Source organism: Pelobates fuscus, chromosome 7 (assembly GCF_036172605.1).
Source record: "Pelobates fuscus isolate aPelFus1 chromosome 7, aPelFus1.pri, whole genome shotgun sequence".
In the NCBI taxonomy this organism is placed as follows: domain Eukaryota; kingdom Metazoa; phylum Chordata; class Amphibia; order Anura; family Pelobatidae; genus Pelobates; species Pelobates fuscus.
The window spans coordinates 53,605,085-53,625,046 of NC_086323.1; the positions used below are offsets into that span (position 1 = coordinate 53,605,085).

At 42.6% G+C, this 19,962-nt stretch overlaps 1 protein-coding gene across 1 annotated transcript; it reads left to right on the forward strand.

The window, feature by feature from the left end:
• Positions 1–323: 323 nt before the first annotated feature.
• On the forward strand, positions 324–8,983 carry TOR3A (torsin family 3 member A). The gene is made up of 6 exons (XM_063427285.1): positions 324–780; positions 4,631–4,744; positions 5,980–6,245; positions 7,494–7,657; positions 7,911–8,032; positions 8,734–8,983. The coding sequence occupies exons 1-6, from the start codon at positions 558–560 to the stop codon at positions 8,979–8,981; spliced, it is 1,137 nt and encodes a 378-aa protein (XP_063283355.1). The 5' UTR covers positions 324–557; the 3' UTR covers positions 8,982–8,983.
• The last annotated feature ends 10,979 nt before the right edge of the window (positions 8,984–19,962 follow it).

Below are 19,962 nucleotides of genomic sequence, written 5' to 3' on the forward strand. Positions count from 1 at the left end.
ATGCAATGATCGTCTAATGTGTGTGTGTGTGTGTGGGATGGGGCCACGAAGTTTTATTTGAGAAAAAGAGAATAAGCACTTTTTTTTTCCCCCTCTTTTTCTCTCTCTCTCTTTCTCTCTTTCTCCTTCTCTCTCTCTTTCTATCCCTCGCTCTTTCTCTCTCTCAGCCTGTCTCATTGTCAGCGAGCAGTAGTACATTGCAAGCCATGGGTTAAACGGCAATAGTGAGTCATATAATCCGCCCAGCCCAGTCAGGGAGAGCTCAGAGCTCTAACAGGGAAAGTGACTGTAAGGGGAGTGTCACCAGACTGGCAGCTCAGCAGAGCCATTGGAATGGAAATTGTGACCATATCTCCATAGTATGAGATAAAAGGGTGTGTGCGAGTGGCAGCCATTGAAGATAACACCCAGTAAAAACCCAGATGGCGGACTGCCCACAGGGAGGGGACTTGATATAAAGTATCAGAGTGAGAGAGTGATGGAACCTCCAGGAATTCCATCCTAAAAACCTGCGGAGGAGGAGGTAAATCAGACTGTGAGATCTCACTCGAACAGACATGGCCAGGGCTAGCCTCCTCTACCTGGGGCTAGTGCTGTGTGTGCACTCCTTAACAGCCCAGGATGCAGGGCAGATCAGGACTGGGCAGGAGGGAGGGGGGCAGGAAGATGGTGAGTGGTTCACTGGAGCCCATGGAGTGCAGGATTTGGCTCAGCTGTCATGGGACTATTTGCAGTGCTGGTTCTCTCCAGAGAAATGTGAAGAAAGTGAGCGACCTGCGGGTAAGTGCTGCTCTGGTGTGGTTCTAGTTGGGGTCTCACTCATACAGCATCCTATTGTAAGACAGGGCACTGCCTAGTGATGCATCATGGGTTTCCAAATATGTTAATAGTGTTAGAAACACTTTCCAGATAATGTATCTGCGAAGATTGCTGTAGACTTTAATGGTGACTTTTGTAAGTTAATCAGTTAAAATGTTTTTCTAACCGTATGGAATCATTGAAAAAGCTTATTAAATTTTTGCCTAGATTTTGAAATGCTGTTTTCAGTTTCACCGCAATCTAAGTGTATAAATAATTATTTGTCCAAAGATGGACAGACCTATCTACAACACTATTCAATTTCTAAGCTATTCATTTTTTTTTCCCAATGTATTTTTTTTTATTAAAAGTTTAGCAGATCATAATTTATATCTGCATGTAACAAAATACAGCATTGAGAGATTTCTAAGTTCTTCTGAGGGGAGTAATCGTTAAAAACACTCCCCTTATTCCAGCACCGAGGGGGAACCTAATACAAATGAGCGGCGTGCACCCCACGTGCATTAGTCCTTCCCCATGAGAATATAATAATGTAATGCTTTCCAACGGAGGGGATTTGAAGATGTCGAAAGTCCTCATGCAAAGCGTGAGGATGTCCAGAGTCATTTCACTGAGTCGAACTGTGAAACTTCAGCCACTAGAAGCAGGGGGGGGAGCAGGGACCCTGCAACCAGACCACTTCAATGAGGTGCATTGCCTATAGTGTTACTTTGTCTTGAAGATAGCAGAGTGTAGAACATAACATTTAATCTGTACATTGTACTAATACCGGGACCTCCGTCTAGGCACTCCTTATGGTTAATCCTGCTCTCTTGCTATGTCATTGGGTTAGTAGTAAGGACTACATTCAAGGGATCGAAGAAAAACTGCTTTACGGATGCCAAACTGCTGGCATCCCACTCAGACGGGTAGAAATTTAGTCTCATCACTTGCAGGTGGATCCACTCCAAGACATGGAGCTCTGTGTGGAGGAAGTGCTCTTTAGGCTATACTCCTACACAAATCCATACCCTTCGTAGCTGACTCGACCATGACAGATAACTCGGGCAGAAATGTATTTGCTAGGGGTAAAATCCTGGACGAAACCTATACCTTTGCCAACGTCTACGCCCCAAACACGCGACAGGACAAATTCCTCCGGGACACACTCCGGGCCCTCCACGACTTCACAACAGGCTGTCTGGTCCTGGGAGGGGACTTCAACATCGCTCTACACCCGACGATGGACGCATCCAGGGGCCACTCATCGACACCACCCCCCCCCCCACTGCTCAAAATTCGTAAACTTCTCCACCAGTACAGGCTTACGGATTGCTGGAGGGCGACACACCCGACGGCTAGGGACTACACCTTCTATTCGACCCCGAATGACTGTTACACACGCATCGACTACTTCTTCCTTCCATATTACTACCTACCCAGATTGCGGGACTCTTCCATAGGGGAGACAATGTGGTCCGACCATGCACCACTCACGATTCAACTCACATCGCCACTACACAAACCCAAAACCACGACATGGCGGCTCCACGAAAGCCTTCTATCCAACCCGCAGGTGGCCCAAGATGTACAACAAGCCCTGACGAATTACTTCGCCGAGAACCTACCACCTCTTGACATGGGAGGCCCACAAGTGTGTGATTAGAGGGATCCTTATCTCACACTCGTCTGCCCTGAAAAAGGCACGGGAACATACGATCCGAGAACTAATTGCCAAGATAGGGACCCTAACACAGGCCCACAAACGAACACTAGACAACACACTTCTCGGGGAACTCACAGCAGCCCGTGAAGAATTAGCACGGATCTTGTGGCAATCGTACACTAGGGCCCTCCAGCGCACTAAATCATTCTTCTACACAGAAGGAGACAAGTGCGGCAGGTTACTAGCCAGAATGATCACCAAAAAACGCTCCATGACATATATTGTACGCATGCGCGACACCGCAGGCCAACTACACCACATGCCAGACCAAATCGCTACAGCTGTAACCCGCTTCTACACAGACCTTTACGCGATTCCCCCCCCCCACGCCCCTCGGGCAGACCCTAACTTGGGAGCGACCCGCATGAACGCATACCTCACTAAATACACCAAAACTAAACTATCCTCAGACGCAGCGGAGGCCCTGGAAGCGCCCCTGATGGAGGGGGAACTGGCCCTGGCCATCAAATCCTCGAAGACAGGCAAAAGCCCGGGCCCAGACGGCCTCCCCCTCAAATACTACAAAACCTTCCTGGCCACATTGTCCCCCCAATTTATCTCGGCCTTCAACTCTATCACAGAGGGAAATACTATCCCCCAGCAAACACTGGCAGCCAACATTGTCCTGTTGCCAAAGGAGGGGGGAGATACCGAACGGTGTACGGGCTACCGACCGATATCGCTACTTAACTGCGACCTACGCCTGTTCACTAAAATACTAGCTACAAGGTTGAATCCGCACATACCAGACTTAATCTCTCCTGACCAAGTGGGATTCGTCCCCCACAGGGAAGCCCGGGACAATACGGTCCGGGCCCTCTCCCTGATCCATCACGCGCAGCCCACCTCGGAGCCTTCTCCTCCTCTCTACGGATGCGGAGAAGACCTTCAATAGGGTGGCGTGGGACTACCTATTCTCGGTACTGGAACATGTGGGCCTGGGGACCCATATGTGCCAGTGGATAGAATCCCTTTACTCATCCCCCACGGCCAGGGTGTGCATAAACGGGGTCTATACAGACGCATTCCTGGTCAGGAACGGAACCAGGCAGGTCTGCCCCCTGTCGCCTCTTTTATTCATCTTGGCCCTGGAGCCCTTCCTACAAGTGGTAAGGGTCAACCCAGATATCTCGGGGGTGACGGTGGAGGCAGACCAACACAAAATCGCAGCATATGCGGACGATATGCTATTTTTCATAACTAACCCAGAAATCTCCCTTCCAAACCTCATGGCAGAGTTTAAGACAAATCGCCAACCTCAAGATCAATTATGCTAAATCCTCTATACTCAACATTTGCTACCCCCGGAGGAGGGCAGACCAAATCTGACGAAACTTCCCCTTCCAATGGCAGGACACTTACCGAGACCCAGTGGCACAAGATCTGCGACCTAGTGCATCATTGCGCAATCACTAGCAAAACTCAGGAAACGGCCTACAAGGTCCTCACACAATGGTACCTGACACCAGAAAGCTTACAGAGAAGTGCGCCAGTTTTGTAAACTACAAAGTTGACTAGTTTAGAGGGAAACGCAGGATGTTCCTTAGGTTATTCCCATCAACACCATATATATCGCTGGGCAGAGCCGTACCATACCAAAGTTGGGGGCCAACACCCCACTATATTGCCATTCAGGACCCTAGACGCGAGGTCACTAGGGGGCTGCCTGTCCTGATGGGACCTCACACATTAGATGGCCCACATGTCTCACTACTGCCTAGTGGCTACAGGGTAGGCATGGGGGAACAGATAAAAACCGGTGGGGCATACAAAACTACCCAACGTAGAAATGGTACACATCAAATATAACAGAGTACTATGCATAACTATGTACCACCGGACCTGCGAGTCCACAACACATATGCTATTTACTCAAGGCAGCGACCTGCGAGTCGCCAAGACACGTTTGACATACCATGCCTTCCGATGTATAAGCTTATATGAATGAACAGGGGGACCTGCGAGTCCATGTTTTCCTTTTCCATGTTGAAAACCACCAAAAGAAAAAAAAAAAACAATGACAACAAAAACGAAATGTTCAATCAAAATATATTTACAAAAAATAAATGTAAACCTAATACGAATGTTTCTCTTATATTTTTACAGATTGGGGCTGGCCTACTGTTGGCTGGGAATCCCTGCAGTTTTTATCAGACTGGTATTCACGAGTATCCGAAAGCGGGGACTATGCCTATGGAAGGATTTCCAATAATCTAACAGGTCAGGTTAATTCTGTTATACAAAGGGACTGGTTTAGAACTAACATTATGCAACTCCAGCATATACCGCATGCAGGTCTGTAAAGTGGGCCATAGAAATATTATAGCTAAATGCAAGTTGAACGCTGTAGTGGTTATGGTGCCAGCCCAGGAATACCGTGGTGCTATTCCTCAGTAAGGGGCTAAAACGTTTTGCATTGGTTTGCCACATACCTAAATCCTACTGGGCTCAGAGCCTCCTAAAATGCTTGAAACGCTGAACATACCTTGCACCATGATCACTCCAAAACACTGACTTGGTTATGGTGCTTGGAGTAAAATGTCCTGACAGATATTTGCTACTTTTTGTTATCTTCCCAAAGTGTTGCTAGTTAATTTTTCACTAATCAATCTTTAATTGTAACAATGATTATTATATCAAACTCGAGTGCCCCAGATGTTGCTAAACTACAACTCCCATAATTCTCTGGACATCTATTGCCTTCAAGGAATTCTAGGAGGTAGAGGCCACCAACATCGGTTGAGATCACTGACCATATAAATATGGTGCAAAATGTATTGTAATTTAAAGTATCTTATCAATACAAATAACAAACATATTTATTGGTTAAAGTTGAGACTTTATGGATGAGGTTATTTAAGAATTGTTTCGTAATTTTTTTTTATTATTTTTTTACCGGCAAGGGAGTCTATCAAGTAAAACATGTTTTTAAAACAAAAATCAAGTTATTTTTGTGCACTATGTCAAAGGCAAAGGGAATGCAAATTATCCCTATATGCTGCTCTGCATTATGCTTCCTGTTCGCAGATTTCTAAGTAACTTTTTTTTTTTTTTTGGGTGAACCCCCCCCACCCCCCACCCCCAAAAAAAGCATAAGCTCAGTTAAGACTCTCTGCTACCTAGAAAATGTGGGAGGTTTATAAAAGTAATTCATTCCAAAAGGTGAGTCAATCACAACACTAATTTTGACCTTTATTTCCTTCCCTTAAAAAAAAAAAAAAATGCAATTCCATAGGAGGTCCATAATGAGAGAGAATGTAATCATTACACCATTGTTATATCACGGTTGTACTACTAGGGGTTAGTAGCGGGCAACCTGTGTTACCGAATGTTAAAGTATATAATTATTGCCAGGTCAACTGCTGGGCTACTCAAGGTTATCGTGATTACTGTCCAAATCAAATATTGGAGTAATCTGTTGACTTTATTCTGAGTTTAGTTTTGTCTATATTTAGGTTTGCAATGGGACCTAAGCACACGTGTACATGGGCAACACCTGGCCAAGGATCTAATAGTAACCTCCTTTCAAGATTTCCTTGAGGACAGTGGACCCAAAAAGCCACTAATCCTCTCTTTCCATGGCTGGACTGGAACGGGTAAAAATCTGGTGGCCCGGATCATAGCAGAGAACCTGTATGAAGATGGACAGCGGAACCGCTGTATCAGAATATTTTTTCCACAGTTGCACTTCCCCCACGCCTCACACTTGGAGGTCTACAAGGTAAGGATAGCGTCTGTTTGCATTCTTTCTGGATGTCATGCGTATGTTTTAGAACTGCGTACATTACAAAATAGGCTTCAGAGCCAAATTGGAGATGATAATGATATGATAACTTAGGCTTTGATTGAATTCTTTCGGATAGGATTTTCAAATGAGTTATCTACAAACATTCCCATAGACTTTCATGGTTACTTCTGTAGATAAAGTTTGAAAGGTTTTCTCACAGATTGTGATCATTTGAAAGGCTTATCCAAAAGTTCTTTGAGTTCTTAGTAAGGTTCTGGAGAAAAGGACATACTGCATGGCTCAGACACTGTGACAGTATTATGGGGTGCATGTGGTTATTGAAAAATCGATGCCACATTTAAAACCACAAAATTACAGAGCACATGTTTTAATCAGCCCCCCACCCCTTCCTTTAAAAGGGCCACCTGTCACCTTATACAGCACAAATGTCCTATGCTATACTATAAGATAACAGCTGCAGATTACAACAATGCAACATAGAAAATAATATTAAGATACTGGTTCTGAGTACAGTTACATATGTTTAATTTCTCTTAAACGAAATGCTGTGGTTGGGTTTTTATAAAAGCTAGTATCTTGTGAAATAAAACCATTTAAATAATAGATATACAATTTTTCTCCATTATCTGTGACTGGTCCTCTCTAACACCATTCTTAAATGCTAGAGAAGCGATCGGTGTATTGATTTAGATTAGTGTCTCTCACCCCTAGGTTGCGACCCAAATGTAGGTCCCCATGCTGTTTCAGTGTGTGTCCAGTGATTGAAATGTTAATCAGCCCCATTGGAATTACTCACAATATGTTCTTTACTGTAGTGGTATTAACAATAATACAAATGGCACTGTGCGTGGAGCGTTTTAATGTTGGATAAAGAAGTGTTTGTTTTTACTGATTTAGAATAGCATTAGCATTTAGCACAAAGTAAACATACATTGCATAGCTTTCAATTTAAAATTTACAAAACCATTTTCAAATTCAGAATTAAGCATTAATGCCCAAGGTCTCAGTGATTGTTTCTCATATATTTCTGCATTTCTTTATGGAGGGAATTGCACGCTACAAACACGTCCAATTAAAATGTACCGGTAATTGTCTTTTTGTATTTAATTTTTTAAAATAATTTGATGTATTCTAAACTCAGACTTTGGAAAGTGTAAAAAATAAATAAAGTGTGTATATGCTTATCTTTTTATTTACTATATAATTCTTTGTGTTTTGCAGGTTCAGTTGGAGAAACAGCTCCGAGACATATCCTTGCGTTGCTCGCAGCCCCTGTTCATCTTTGATGATGCAGATAAGATCCCTGTTGCGCTTTTGACTTCGATTATTCCATATATTACTCAGTCAGAGACACAGCAAACCCCCAGCATTTTCATATTCCTCAGGTGAGACTAGATGAGTTTGTAAGTCTTTTTTTTTTTTTTTTTTTTTTACTTTTCTGTAGTAATGGGTAGAAAGTTCTCTTATGCTCATGGATTTACACATAATTGTCCACATATAAACATCAGAAAGATATTGAATTCTTCAATCTCAAATTATTGTAAACAACCAATTTTGTGTACATATGTCAATAACTCTATCCCCATGTTTTACCGCCTCCATTTAAATGCTCGCTTTCTCCCGTTTTTCCATATTAAGTGGTTTGGGCAGTACTGCAATTAACGAGGTGGCCCTCACTTTCTGGCGTGCAGGACGCCATCGGGAGGAGATTACAGCTGATCACCTGGACCGTCCTTTGAAAGCCTCCATAAGGGACCAAGGTACGAAATTCTCATACCAACGTTTGCTTGAGGTTTCATTTTCTGAACTGGCAAGATTGTAGGACTCCTCATATTGTTGGACATACCTGAGTATACAAATGGCCTCTTAGTAGTTATGCATTATTACTCTCCCTTTGCACTAGTTTAGAACTTATGTTCTTCATATTATGGAATATAGTGGAGCGGAACATCTTGGGGGGATGGGAAACAAAACCGAGAATTGGTGTGAATTTCCAATTTTGGGTCAAATTAGCTAGGTTGGAAGCATAGCTGACTGAGAATTTTTCTAGTTAAATTGTTTTGGTCTTAAATTTAAAATTCCTGTCAATTCTAATGTTAGTGAATAACCCTGTTACTTTTAACCTTAATGGCACTAAACTACCCCAGCTGTACCATTCTAGAAATGCAACTGACCACTTCTGTTAAGCATTTTTTAATTTTATATTCATGATTACTGCGCTAATATTACACATGTATCCTAGCAATTTAGGTTTCTTAAAAGATGTCCAGTACGAGGTCTACTAAAAGCCAAAACCTGTAGCTCAATATTTTGTGCTTTTGTTTAATTAACAGCACTTTATTTTATTTTTTTATTATTTACTTTCAATGTAACTTGTATGATCGTTATAGAAAGTCTTAATGGTCCAATATTATTACCAGTTTGCGGTTTTCGGTCATTAATCCTTAGCTCTATTTTCTAGGAGACAGTGTTCTGCTCTGGCATCTCGTGACTGAGGGTCACGTTGATGTGTTTGTCCCTTTTCTGCCGCTGGAGCGAGCTCACGTGAAGCTGTGTGCCAGGGATTCCTTTGTGGCACGAGGGTTGCAATACACAGAGACCGCTCTAGATGTTCTTACTAAAGGATTGCTATTTGTTCCAAAGGAGGAGAAGCTGTTTTCTGCCCAAGGCTGCAAACTCGTGGCACAGAGAATTAACTTCCTGCAGTAGCTCAAGAAGAAAAGGACTCTATATCCTGTGATATGGGACAGGAAACGGCTAAACATGCAGTAAACATTGTTGCTTCCTAGCAGGTCTTGTGCAAATAAAGAGACGTCAGGATGTATAGAAGCATCAACTTGGGGCCAAGGGTGGCCCATCTTGCACCAGGCAGCTCTGTCTTAGAAGGTTGGAGTGGAACAAGAAAACTGGACTCAATTCTCTGCAATCGTTGGGTAGAGCTCAGATTTGGTTGGAATACCGTTACATTGATTGTGTGTGGATATCCAGGGTTTATTGACAAGACCGGCAATTGCTATTTAAGGTCATTATCAAGCTGAACTGGAGAAATATCCTAACCTTGTATGACATTTGAACCATTCCTCATTGGGTGGAATGATATAATTTCTCCGAAACTACTCATTTGAGTTTAGTAAATACTAAAATTGCAATTACATGTGAAATGTGCAGATTGCCATAAAATATTCTGGAGTTAATTTGGAACTCGAATGGTCATCAATAGTTACCATAATTGTAGAAACTGACAGGACAATTTCATAGTTTAGGTCAAAATAGTTGAGTTAGTTCATTTCCTTGCAAATGTTCTACTAATCTGACTTAGTCAAAAAGAAAGTATGAATGTAAGTTTGGGGTTAGTTTACACAGAAATATAAATGATAACCTCTGTTACAAGAAAAACAAAAGGGCAGTGTATTTATATTGTTGAATGTCAGCTATATTTTTTTTATAAATATTTTATTCTAAACCTGAATCTTCTCTTTTATTTCCACACGTTCTAAATGCAGATGATTAACTACACAATGTCATGCCATCTTGAACCCATGCTTGTCATTTAGTCACGCCTCTTGCTACACCACCTGTTACAGACATTTCTCCTTTGAGTGGTAGATTAGGTGGTGATGCAATAAACAGCCGTGCTCCGTTTGTGATATACACAGTCTGCGCAGGCATTACATGTGCCATAGAGTTCACGTTCTCTATACAATCTTGATAAAATGTCCTATTTAAACTCAAGTAACATACAATAAAGTCACTATGAGCCCTGCCTTACTCTGAATTATCTAGATTACGGTCCTCTTATCTTTATACATCCGACAGATAAGTGTATCCAGCAGCAGGGGTTATATCAATGCACAAACTCCTGATCCATTGTCTGCATTACCTACAATGAAATAGAATGCTGACTGGTACAGTTCCAGTAACTGTATCTAGCGGGCAAAGTATGAAATCAGATACTGTTTCATGGCGATTTAGCTAGGCACTCTATGCAATATATTGAGGCGCCCAAGGCTTCAGATTTTGGAATCAATAAAAACAAGTGCATGTTGCCAGAGTTGGGATCACTGGGATGTATGGCAATTATTTACCTGCTTTTCCTCATCAGATCTCAGTTTATTGAATAACCTAAATGTGGACACATGGTCTACAGTCAGTATAGCCATACTTCTAGAGCGTGAAGGCCACCGATTCTGTCACAGTAATGCAATCCTGTAGCAAGACCCAGAGAACCAATATTCTGGGACTGCCAAAAAAAAAATCCCAGGATATTCACTAAAGGGTGGCTGGAAGTTGTGGGACTCCTGGTTTGATTTACAATGAGCGACTGATACAGAGGATACCCCAGTGCCATGCCACAACGTGGGGCAATCACTGTAAGCTTTGTGATATTCAGCACCAGTACAAGACTGTTACTATGAATAAAGTGGAGGTCCCTCTCTGTCAAACCCTCAGAAGATACATTTAGTGTAATAGTGAGTAACTAGGATTTTCAGTTAATTTTTCTCCTTTATTTAACTGCTTGGTGTAACTTTGTGTATTTTTGTATGCACTGTATAAACAAAAATAACATACCACAGTATATACACCCCCAATGCATGTATTCAAAGGGTATATATCTTCGTATGAGCAGGGCCCTCGTCCACCTATTGTTCCTGTGTAATGGTCTCATTTATTGGAAATTTGCCCCCCCCCCTTTCATAATATTGTAAAGGGCTGCGGAATTAGTTGGCGCTAGATAAATACCAATAATAATAATAATAATAAACTGCAGCCTTTGCAAAGAAGCTCTGAAAAAATATAAACCCTGTATGATAGCGCTGCACCTAAGATAGGACCATGACACTGCAACTCACTACATTAAATGTGAAGGGCCTAAATGCTCCGAAGAAGAGGCGTTTGATGTTCAGGGAACTCAAACGGATGAGGGTAGATGTTGCCTTCATCCAGGAAACACACTTGCCGAAACAGGCTGGCTTCAAGCTAAAGGACCACACATATAGCACGACACATGAAGCTAGAGTGCACCGTAAACAGAACGGAGTGGCGATCCTGATACAGAACAGCTGCCCGCTGAAAATAACATCCTCTGACTGCGATCCAGAAGGGCGATATGTCATCCTATCCGGCACACTACTTTCACACATGATACACTTAATTAACGTGTATGCCCCAAACCAGCCAGCGGCCGGGTTCTGGGAAACGTTGCAGGCAAAAATACAGAACTTACCACACGGCATGTTGATAGTGGGGGGGAACTTTAACGCGGCACCATGCCCCGCCGTGGATAGGAGCGCACATAAGGGAACACCTAGAACCCACGGACGAGGGGGCCAGGACAAGCTGTTCCACAGGTTTTTGACTTATGTGGGATTGGTGGACGTCTGGAGGGCACGTCATCCGAGCACTATCGATTATACTTTCTATTCGGCCCCACATGATACCTAGTCTAGGATAGATTTATTCTTGGTCAACAAAAGATGCCTGACCCGGATCCTGGGTTCAGAGATAGGGTCCATTGCATGGTCTGACCATGCGGACAACTCCCTTACATTGTGCCTCATTATTGAGTGACCAAGAGATAGTAGAACAGATACGGACCGATATCCTAGATTATTTTGCCACTAACACCACCCCTGACTTGAGACAGGAAAGGATATGGGCAGCACACAAGACAGTAATACGGGGCACTTTTATTAAAATAGCAACAGCCAAAAAGAAAAATAAATTCCAAAGACTGAACGTACTATTGACTGACCTTAGAAGATTGGAACATCAACACCAGAATAGACCTGACGCCGAGACACTACGACACTTAGAAGCAAAACGACATACCATCCGCTCCCTGTTGCTAGACGACACTGCCAAAGCTATGACCTGGTCCAAACGCACCTTTTATGAAAAAGCTAACAAGATGGATAAGCTCCTGGCAAGGGTTCTCAAGCCTAGACTGAGAAGCGGACATATCACATCCATACCACCCGGACGGCTCCATTAAAACAATTGCCTACAGATATCGCAGAAATATTTACTGACTTCTATAAGTCACTTTACAACCACTCCCCGAACACAAAGACACAAATAGCGAATGACAGAAATGACACAGAAATTCCTGACCAACCTAGGTCTACCTAAACTATCTCAAGAAGCGAGTAATAGAATGGCAGCGGAAATCCTACCAGAAGAGGTTGACCGGGCCATATCAGAGCTGAAAGGAAATAGGGCCCCCGGACCGGAGGTTTTGACGGGACTTACTATAAGACCTTTAGGGAGGAACTCATGCCTCACCTGACAGAGTTATTCAATGGATTTAGAGAGGGTGGTACACCTAACCAAGATATGTCCCTAGCCACCATTATCTTACTACCTAAACCTGATAAGGACCCTCTCCTCTCCCGAAAGCTATAGACCCATATCCCTTATAAACCATGATATGAAAATCCTTGCAAAAATACAAGCGGATAGGCTCAACCCGTATCTCGCAGAGCTAACAGACGCAGACCAAGTAGGCTTTATAACCGGCAGGCAATTGTTCGAGAACACCCGCAGAAACATTGACCTCATATGGAAACAGGCAGCCACCAATACCCCAACGTTGTTATTCTCACTCGATGCAGAAAACGCCTTCGATGGAGTCCAATAGCCCTATCTATTTACACTTCTGTCCCATATAGGTTTCCCCTAACAATTCATAGCTCTAATAAAAGCCATGTACACCAATATCCATGCACAGGTAAAAATTGCAGGAGCCCCGCTCCGACCATTTCAACTTAACAATGGGACGCGACAGGGGTGCCCCCTCTCCCCTTTACTGTTCGTACTTTCACTCGAATCCCTGCTGCAGGCTCTGAGGAAACATCCAGATATAAAGGGCGTTGGGGTGGGAGGGAGAGAGTTCCTGGTATCGGCCTATGCGGATGACGTGCTCTTGACGCTCACCGACCCCATGGGTTCATTGGGAGCCCTCCAAGACGTCCTACGGGAATATGGAAAAATTTCTGGCTTCAAAGCAAACATAACAAAATCCAGCGTCCTTCCGATAAATATCCCAGGGGGGCGACGTAACCTCAATACGAAATACACACAGTATATACACGTAGTAAACCAGTCACTAAAATACCTAGGGATACGCCTGACGGCAAATCCAGCACAGTTATATAGCCAAAACTACACACCGATGATCAAAATGCTAACCAAGGAAATGGAGACTTGGACAGACAGACCTATTTCCTGGATAGGACGAATCCACGTGGTAAAAATGAATATACTGCCTAGGATTCTCTTCCTATTCTAAACTATACCCATACACATTTCGAAGACGCAACTACAGCCCTTGCAACGAGCAATAGGGGCCTTCATTTGGCAGAACAAACGCCATAGGATCTCGAGACACATACTGTATAGGCCAAATAGTAGAGGTGGACTAGCCCTACCTAACCTATATTTCTACTACGTAGCGAGTCAATTAGCACAGGTAGCAATGTGGCACTCTCCCCTGGGGGAAAGGAAATGGGTGGATTTAGAATTCCTCATGATGGGAGCGGACTTGCCACAATTTCTCATATGTGTGCCCAAAACACATAGACCCATGATCAGAGCCACGTGCCCGACCATCCTTAATTCCATAAGAACGTGGGACTCCACTGCACATTAAAATGGCCTAGTGCCCTCCCCCCCCTTCTGTATCTTTGCCCACTTTTCTCTCTCTCTTCCTCCATCTCAACATCTACACTCTCTCTCCATACCTTCTGGAAAAACTGACTAGGCTCAGGGGACCAAATCCAAAATCTGATGGCCCCACTAGAGAGAGAGAGTAGACGCCGCATTAAATCTCTGGACGCCATGTCGGTTAGGGAATGTAACCATACCTGCATTGTGATCTGATATCACCTGATACTGCACATGACACTGATTCTTTATATGTATACATATTTTTCATAGCTATTTCATGCTATTACATTGTACTTATACCTTCTGTTATTCTGGCGGGCCTGCGTGCCCAAAATTTGTCTTGCTCTCGCTTTAATAAAAACTGATTATCCAAAAAAAAAAAAAAAATCTCTGGACGCCACATAGCTATCAAAACAGCTGATATGAGAATCAAAAACCACAAATAAGCTGACACTATAGACAATAGGCAAGGTACACTATCAGGGTCAAAGCCAAAGGAGGAACCAGCCTCTTTAGAGCACATCGACAGCGAGATAGGACAGGGGCAAAGGAACTACAGAACTCAGTAAGCATAAAAATAGCTCAGACCCAGAGGTATGGCGTTAAAACTCATTACTGTCTTTCCGCTTATGTTGTTTAGTTTTTTTTTAAAATAAACTCAACATTGACCTATGATCTACTACCAGAGAACCAAACATGAGTACCTGACGCCCAAAGATCCTGTAAAATACATCATATGGCGATAGGGATGTTATGTTATTCGAACATGTTATGAAACTTGATCACCAATTGTTCATATTAACACTGTAATTAACCGTAATGTCAAATACCTATGCATGTCAATTCTTTATGTCAATGTTAAATAAAGAATTATAAAAAATAAATAAAAATCAGGCAAACAAAAACTTCTCCATTTCCAGTTCAGGGCACTTCCATTCGGCCTCCTCGTATTTTCACAAAGATCCTTCTTGGGTTCTTCCTTGCTCTACAACCTTACTGGAATGTCCAGACTTCCCTATGGAAACTTTGAGGATGTTTCTATTGACGGCTTGGCTGCTGCAAGGATAATTCTCAAGGAGCAGGGTATTTCAGACTCAATCTGTGACACCCTCCTTTCCTCCACTCGTAATTCTACCACTAAGATTTACCTCAAGATCTGGCAAAAGTTTTTATAGTGGTGCTTATCGAAGGATATTGAAGATGGTTAGTTTTCCATTCCTTGTATCCTGGCTTTTCTTCAATCAGGCTTCAACTCAGGCCTTAGTGTATTATCACTTAAAGTACAAGTTTCTGCCCTCAGTCATTTTATGGTAAAAGATTTGGCACCCAACAGGCTTCTTCATAGATTCTTTAAGTCTGTTTATCTAAAACGTCTTCCTTCTATTTCTGCCTTTCCCACCTGGGATTTGTCTGTAGTACTTAAGTCGATGTGCAATTCCCCCTTCGAACCTTTGATTACGTTTAAAACCGCTTTCTTAGTAGCCATTACTTCGCCAAAAAGGGTTGGGGAACTGCAAGCTATGTCTTCTGCTCCAGAATTTACGATCTTTCACCAAGATAAGGTGGTATTACACCTCAGACCTTCGTTTCTACCTAAAGTGGTTTCTCAACGGCACTTCAACCAGCATATTGTTCTGCCTTCCTTCTGTCAAGACCACTCTACGGAAACAGAGAAGAATTGGCACTGCCTAGATGTTAGAAGGGCCTTGGAAATATACTTCTGCAGATCTGACTCTTACAGGATTTCTGACCATCTAATTAATTTTCAAGGTGCCTTTAAAGGCAAGATGGCTTTCAGAGCTACATTAGACAGATGGCTTACTGAAGCAATTAAGTTGGCCTGTAAAATCAGCAATGTCTCCCTTCACTTTCCGGTCAAAGCACACTCCACCAGAGCCATGTCTACTTCCTGGACTGAGAGGTCATCGGCTTCTCCAGAAGATATCTGTAAAGCTGCTACTTGGTCCACGCTCCACACTTTCATAAAACATTACAGGCTTGACATATTCTTCTCCTCTGAAGCCGCTTCTTGGTGAAAGGTGCTCCAAGCTGTGGCTTACTAATTACCTGCCTGTTTGCTTTAAAGGATCTTGCTATATCCCACTTGTGCAGTACTGCCACTTAAGTAAAACAGTAATTTTACATACCATAAATTCTATTTTCCTTAGTAGAGTGGCAGTACTGCACTCTTTCCCTCCCATTGGATAATAAGTTATTTTTTGCAGTACTTTGTCTCCGTATGGCTATTTAGAAAACGGTGGATGGAAGGAGGTTACTGCCTTTTATGAGCAGTTAGGCGGAAGTATTTGAATTTTTCTATCTTTTCAGAGCTTCTTCTCCACATAAGAGGGAACAACCCACTTGTGCAGTACTGCCACTCTACTAAGGAAAATAGAATTTACAGCAAGTAAAATTTCTGTTTGTTTTTTTTCTCTAAATCTCAGATTGTTGCCGACAGAATGTGTACAGGTGTTATTCTCAAGAACCCAGTCCAATGGTAGACAACCTTCAGCACCCCAGATGTTGTCGACTACATCTTCCATAATGCTTTTACAGTTTTAACGCTGGCAAAGCATCAAGGGAGTTGTAGTCCACTACGCCTGGAGTACCAAAGGTTGCCTGCCTCTGTATAGTCAATAGTCATACACAGCGTTCACTCACCACGCAGAAATCAAGTAGGTGAAGGGTTTATGTTTTACAAAAATATATGAACAAATTATCCATTTTATTTTTGGCCAGGAATAAATCTATTTTTAATCTAAACTCAACATATAACATAGGCAGATCACTAACTACACAATGTGAGGACACGTCCCCTGCGCCCAAGCCTTTACTCTTGTTCCGCATCTTGCATCACTGACAGGGTCATGTCACAAACATCACTCCTTTGACAGGGAGATTACAGAGCGCTGGTGATGCAATAACACGGCACAATCAGAGCATTAAGTACACGGTCTGTGCTGTAAGCAGAGTGTGCCACCAAGTTCAAGCCTTACACAATCTGATAAAATGTTATTTAAACCCTCCAGTCTGACACGTGTAAATCACATTGCATTCTGCTATACGATGGAATACATTTTACCTCTGACACACATCAGTGTTTGTCTTTCATTCAAATGTTTAAAGGGACAATCTAAGGTGGAAGTGACTACAATTTAAATGCAATATATTAAAAATATATACATGCTTACCATTACATTTCCCAAAGTTACTGCACTTGCAAAGAAAAAGCTGTAGCAGTGTACAGGCCCGTTCCAGGTCATGAGGAGGCCCCACTGTATAGGTGCTTGCCATTCTGGTCTCCGAGGTCCAATCTCATACCATAAACCTATGTTAGAGTTATGTTGGAGTTTAAGGGTTATGTAGTTCAGTCGCAGTTCACACAGGATAAGTGAGTGCTCACTAGGTAAATAGCGTTGGTAGACATCACTGTAGGTAGGGAAAGTTACTATACAATTAGCATACAGTGTGGGGGGGGGGGGGGAGTATTTGATTTTAAACGTTTGCCCACTGACAAAGAAATAATCAGTCTATAATTTTAATGGTAGGTGTATTTTAACAAAGAGACAGAATAACAAAATAAATAATAATGAAAAATGCATGTCAAAGTTATAAATTGATTTGTATGTCAATGAGTTAAATAAGTATTTGATCCCCTATCAATCAGCAAGATTTCTGGCTCCCAGGTGCCTTTTATACAGGTAACGAGCTGAGATTAGAAGCACAGTCTTAAAGGGAGTGCTCCTAATCTCGGCTCGTTACCTGTTTAAAAGACATCTATCCTCAAAAGCAATCAGATTCCAAACTCCCCACAATGGCCAAGACCAAAAGAGCTGTCCAAGCATGTCAATGACAAGATTGTAGACCTAGACAAGGCTGGAATGGGCTACAAGATCATTGCCAAGCAGCTTGATGAGAAGGTGACAGATTATTCGCAAATGGAATAACTGAAATAACTGTCGGTCTCCCTCGGTCTGGTGCTTCATGCAAGATCTCACCTAGTGGAGTTTCAATGATCATAAGAAAGGTGAGGAATCAGCTCAGAACTACACGGGAGGATCTTGTTAATGCTCTTAAGGCAGCTGGGACCATAGTCACCAAGAAAACAAATGGTAACACACTATGCCATGAAGGACTGAAATCCTGCAGTGCCCGCAAGATCCCCCTGCTCAAGAAAGCACATGTACAGGCCCGTCTGAAGTTTGCAAATGAACATCTAAATGATTCAGAGGAAAACTGGGTGAAAGTGTTGTGGTCAGATGAGACCAAAATCTAGCTCTTTGGCATCAACTGAACGCGTCATGTTTGGAGGAGGAGGAATGCTGCCTATGACCCAAAGAACACCAAACATTTTCTGCTAAGGGGACAGGACAACTGCATCACATCAAAAGGACGATGGATGTACCATCAAATCTTGGGTTAGAACCTCCTTCCCTCAGCCAGGGCATTGAAAGTGGGTCGTGGATTCCAGCATAACAATGACCCAAAACACAGCCAAGGCAACAAAGGAGTGACTCAAGACGAAGCACATTAAAGGACCACTATAGGCACCCAGACCACTTCAGCTTAATGAAGTGGTCTGGGTGCCAGGTCCAGCAAAGATTAACCCTTTTTTCTATAAACATAGCAGTTTCGGAGAAACTGCTATGTTTATATTTGGGTTAATCCAGCCTCTAGTGGCTGTCTCATTGACAGCCGCTAGAGGCGCTTGCGTACTTCTCACTGTGAAAATCACAGTGAGAAGAGGCCAGCGTCCATAGGAAAGCATTGAGAATGCTTTCCTATGGACTGACTGAATGCGCGCGGCTCTTGCATTCAGCCGAAAAGGAGGAGAGGAGGAGGAGAGCTCCCTGCCCGGCGCTGGAGAAAGAGGTAAGTTTAACCCTTTCCTCTCCATCCAGCCCGGCGGGAGGGGGAACCTGAGGGTGGGGGCACCCTCAGGGCACTATAGTGCCAGGAAAACGAGTATGTTTTCCTGGCACTATAGTGGTCCTTTAAGATCCTGGAGTGGCCTAACCAGTCTCCAGACCTTAATCCCATAGAAAATCTGTGGAGGGAGCTGAAAGGAGAGGATCTGCAAAGAGGAATGGGACAAAATCCCAAAAATCTACTCAAGCTGCTGGATAAAGAAGTCCAGAAGCCAGAATAAAAACTGGAACTTAAATGCCATTCGAATTATATGTAAAACCAGGAAATGCTATGTGCAAGAAAGTACATAACGTGTGCCCCCTCCTAAGTATCAGAAACAATTAAAAAAATTAAATGAAGCCTGCAGGCTATGCTCCTAAATCATTGGTCCGTGAGTATAATTATACTAATCTAACAGACACCTGACTTTAATGTCCTTGGGTTAGGTTAATGTCTGAATATGATAATTAAATATACTCCAAACGGACCACTAGTACCAGTCCTAAATTACCAAGAAACCTAGTGCCTGATAGGTAATAAATCGCTTTGTCGATATTGCTCTGTATAAATGAGGTGCTTCCCTGCGTCAGAAGCTCAAAGTCAATCTAAGAAATGTGACTACATGCTAGTTCATTAGTTTGCAGTGCAAATACAATGTTAATGGATTGCTACTGTATAAAGTCAATAGCTAGACATATAGAACACATATAAATGTAACTAGTAGGTTGTGTTGCAAAAATAGTGAGACCTTAAATTCCAAGTCTGCAATCCTTCCTATTACTAATGGGTAGACCTCAGAGAATCCTCAATTCAGGCAAAGGAGCACTACTCAGGCACCGAAACGCGCGTCGGGTTCTTTCTTTTCACTTCATTTCTCACAGGGCACTATCACCATGTGCAGGCAACCAACATTCTAAGTATGGTTCTGCACATTAGCACTATGTAATTTTTTTCTTATTTTTCTTTACCTCCTTAGCAGTCCTATACTTTGCCTGAATAGAGGATGCTCTGAGGTCTACCCATAATATAATTAAATAAATAATAAATAAATAAATATAAATAATTAGTAGAAGAGATTTTGAAGTGTCAAAAGAAAAATAGAGAAACGGTATAAAAG

Excerpts from the sequence above, each read along its gene's own strand:
- TOR3A (XM_063427285.1), top strand. The coding sequence starts at position 558 with ATGGCCAGGGCTAGCCTCCTCTACCTGGGGCTAGTGCTGTGTGTGCAC. Across the intron at positions 6,246-7,493 it reads CACACTTGGAGGTCTACAAG|GTTCAGTTGGAGAAACAGCT; the intron begins GTAAGGATAGCG and ends TGTGTTTTGCAG. Across the intron at positions 7,658-7,910 it reads AGCATTTTCATATTCCTCAG|TGGTTTGGGCAGTACTGCAA; the intron begins GTGAGACTAGAT and ends TTCCATATTAAG.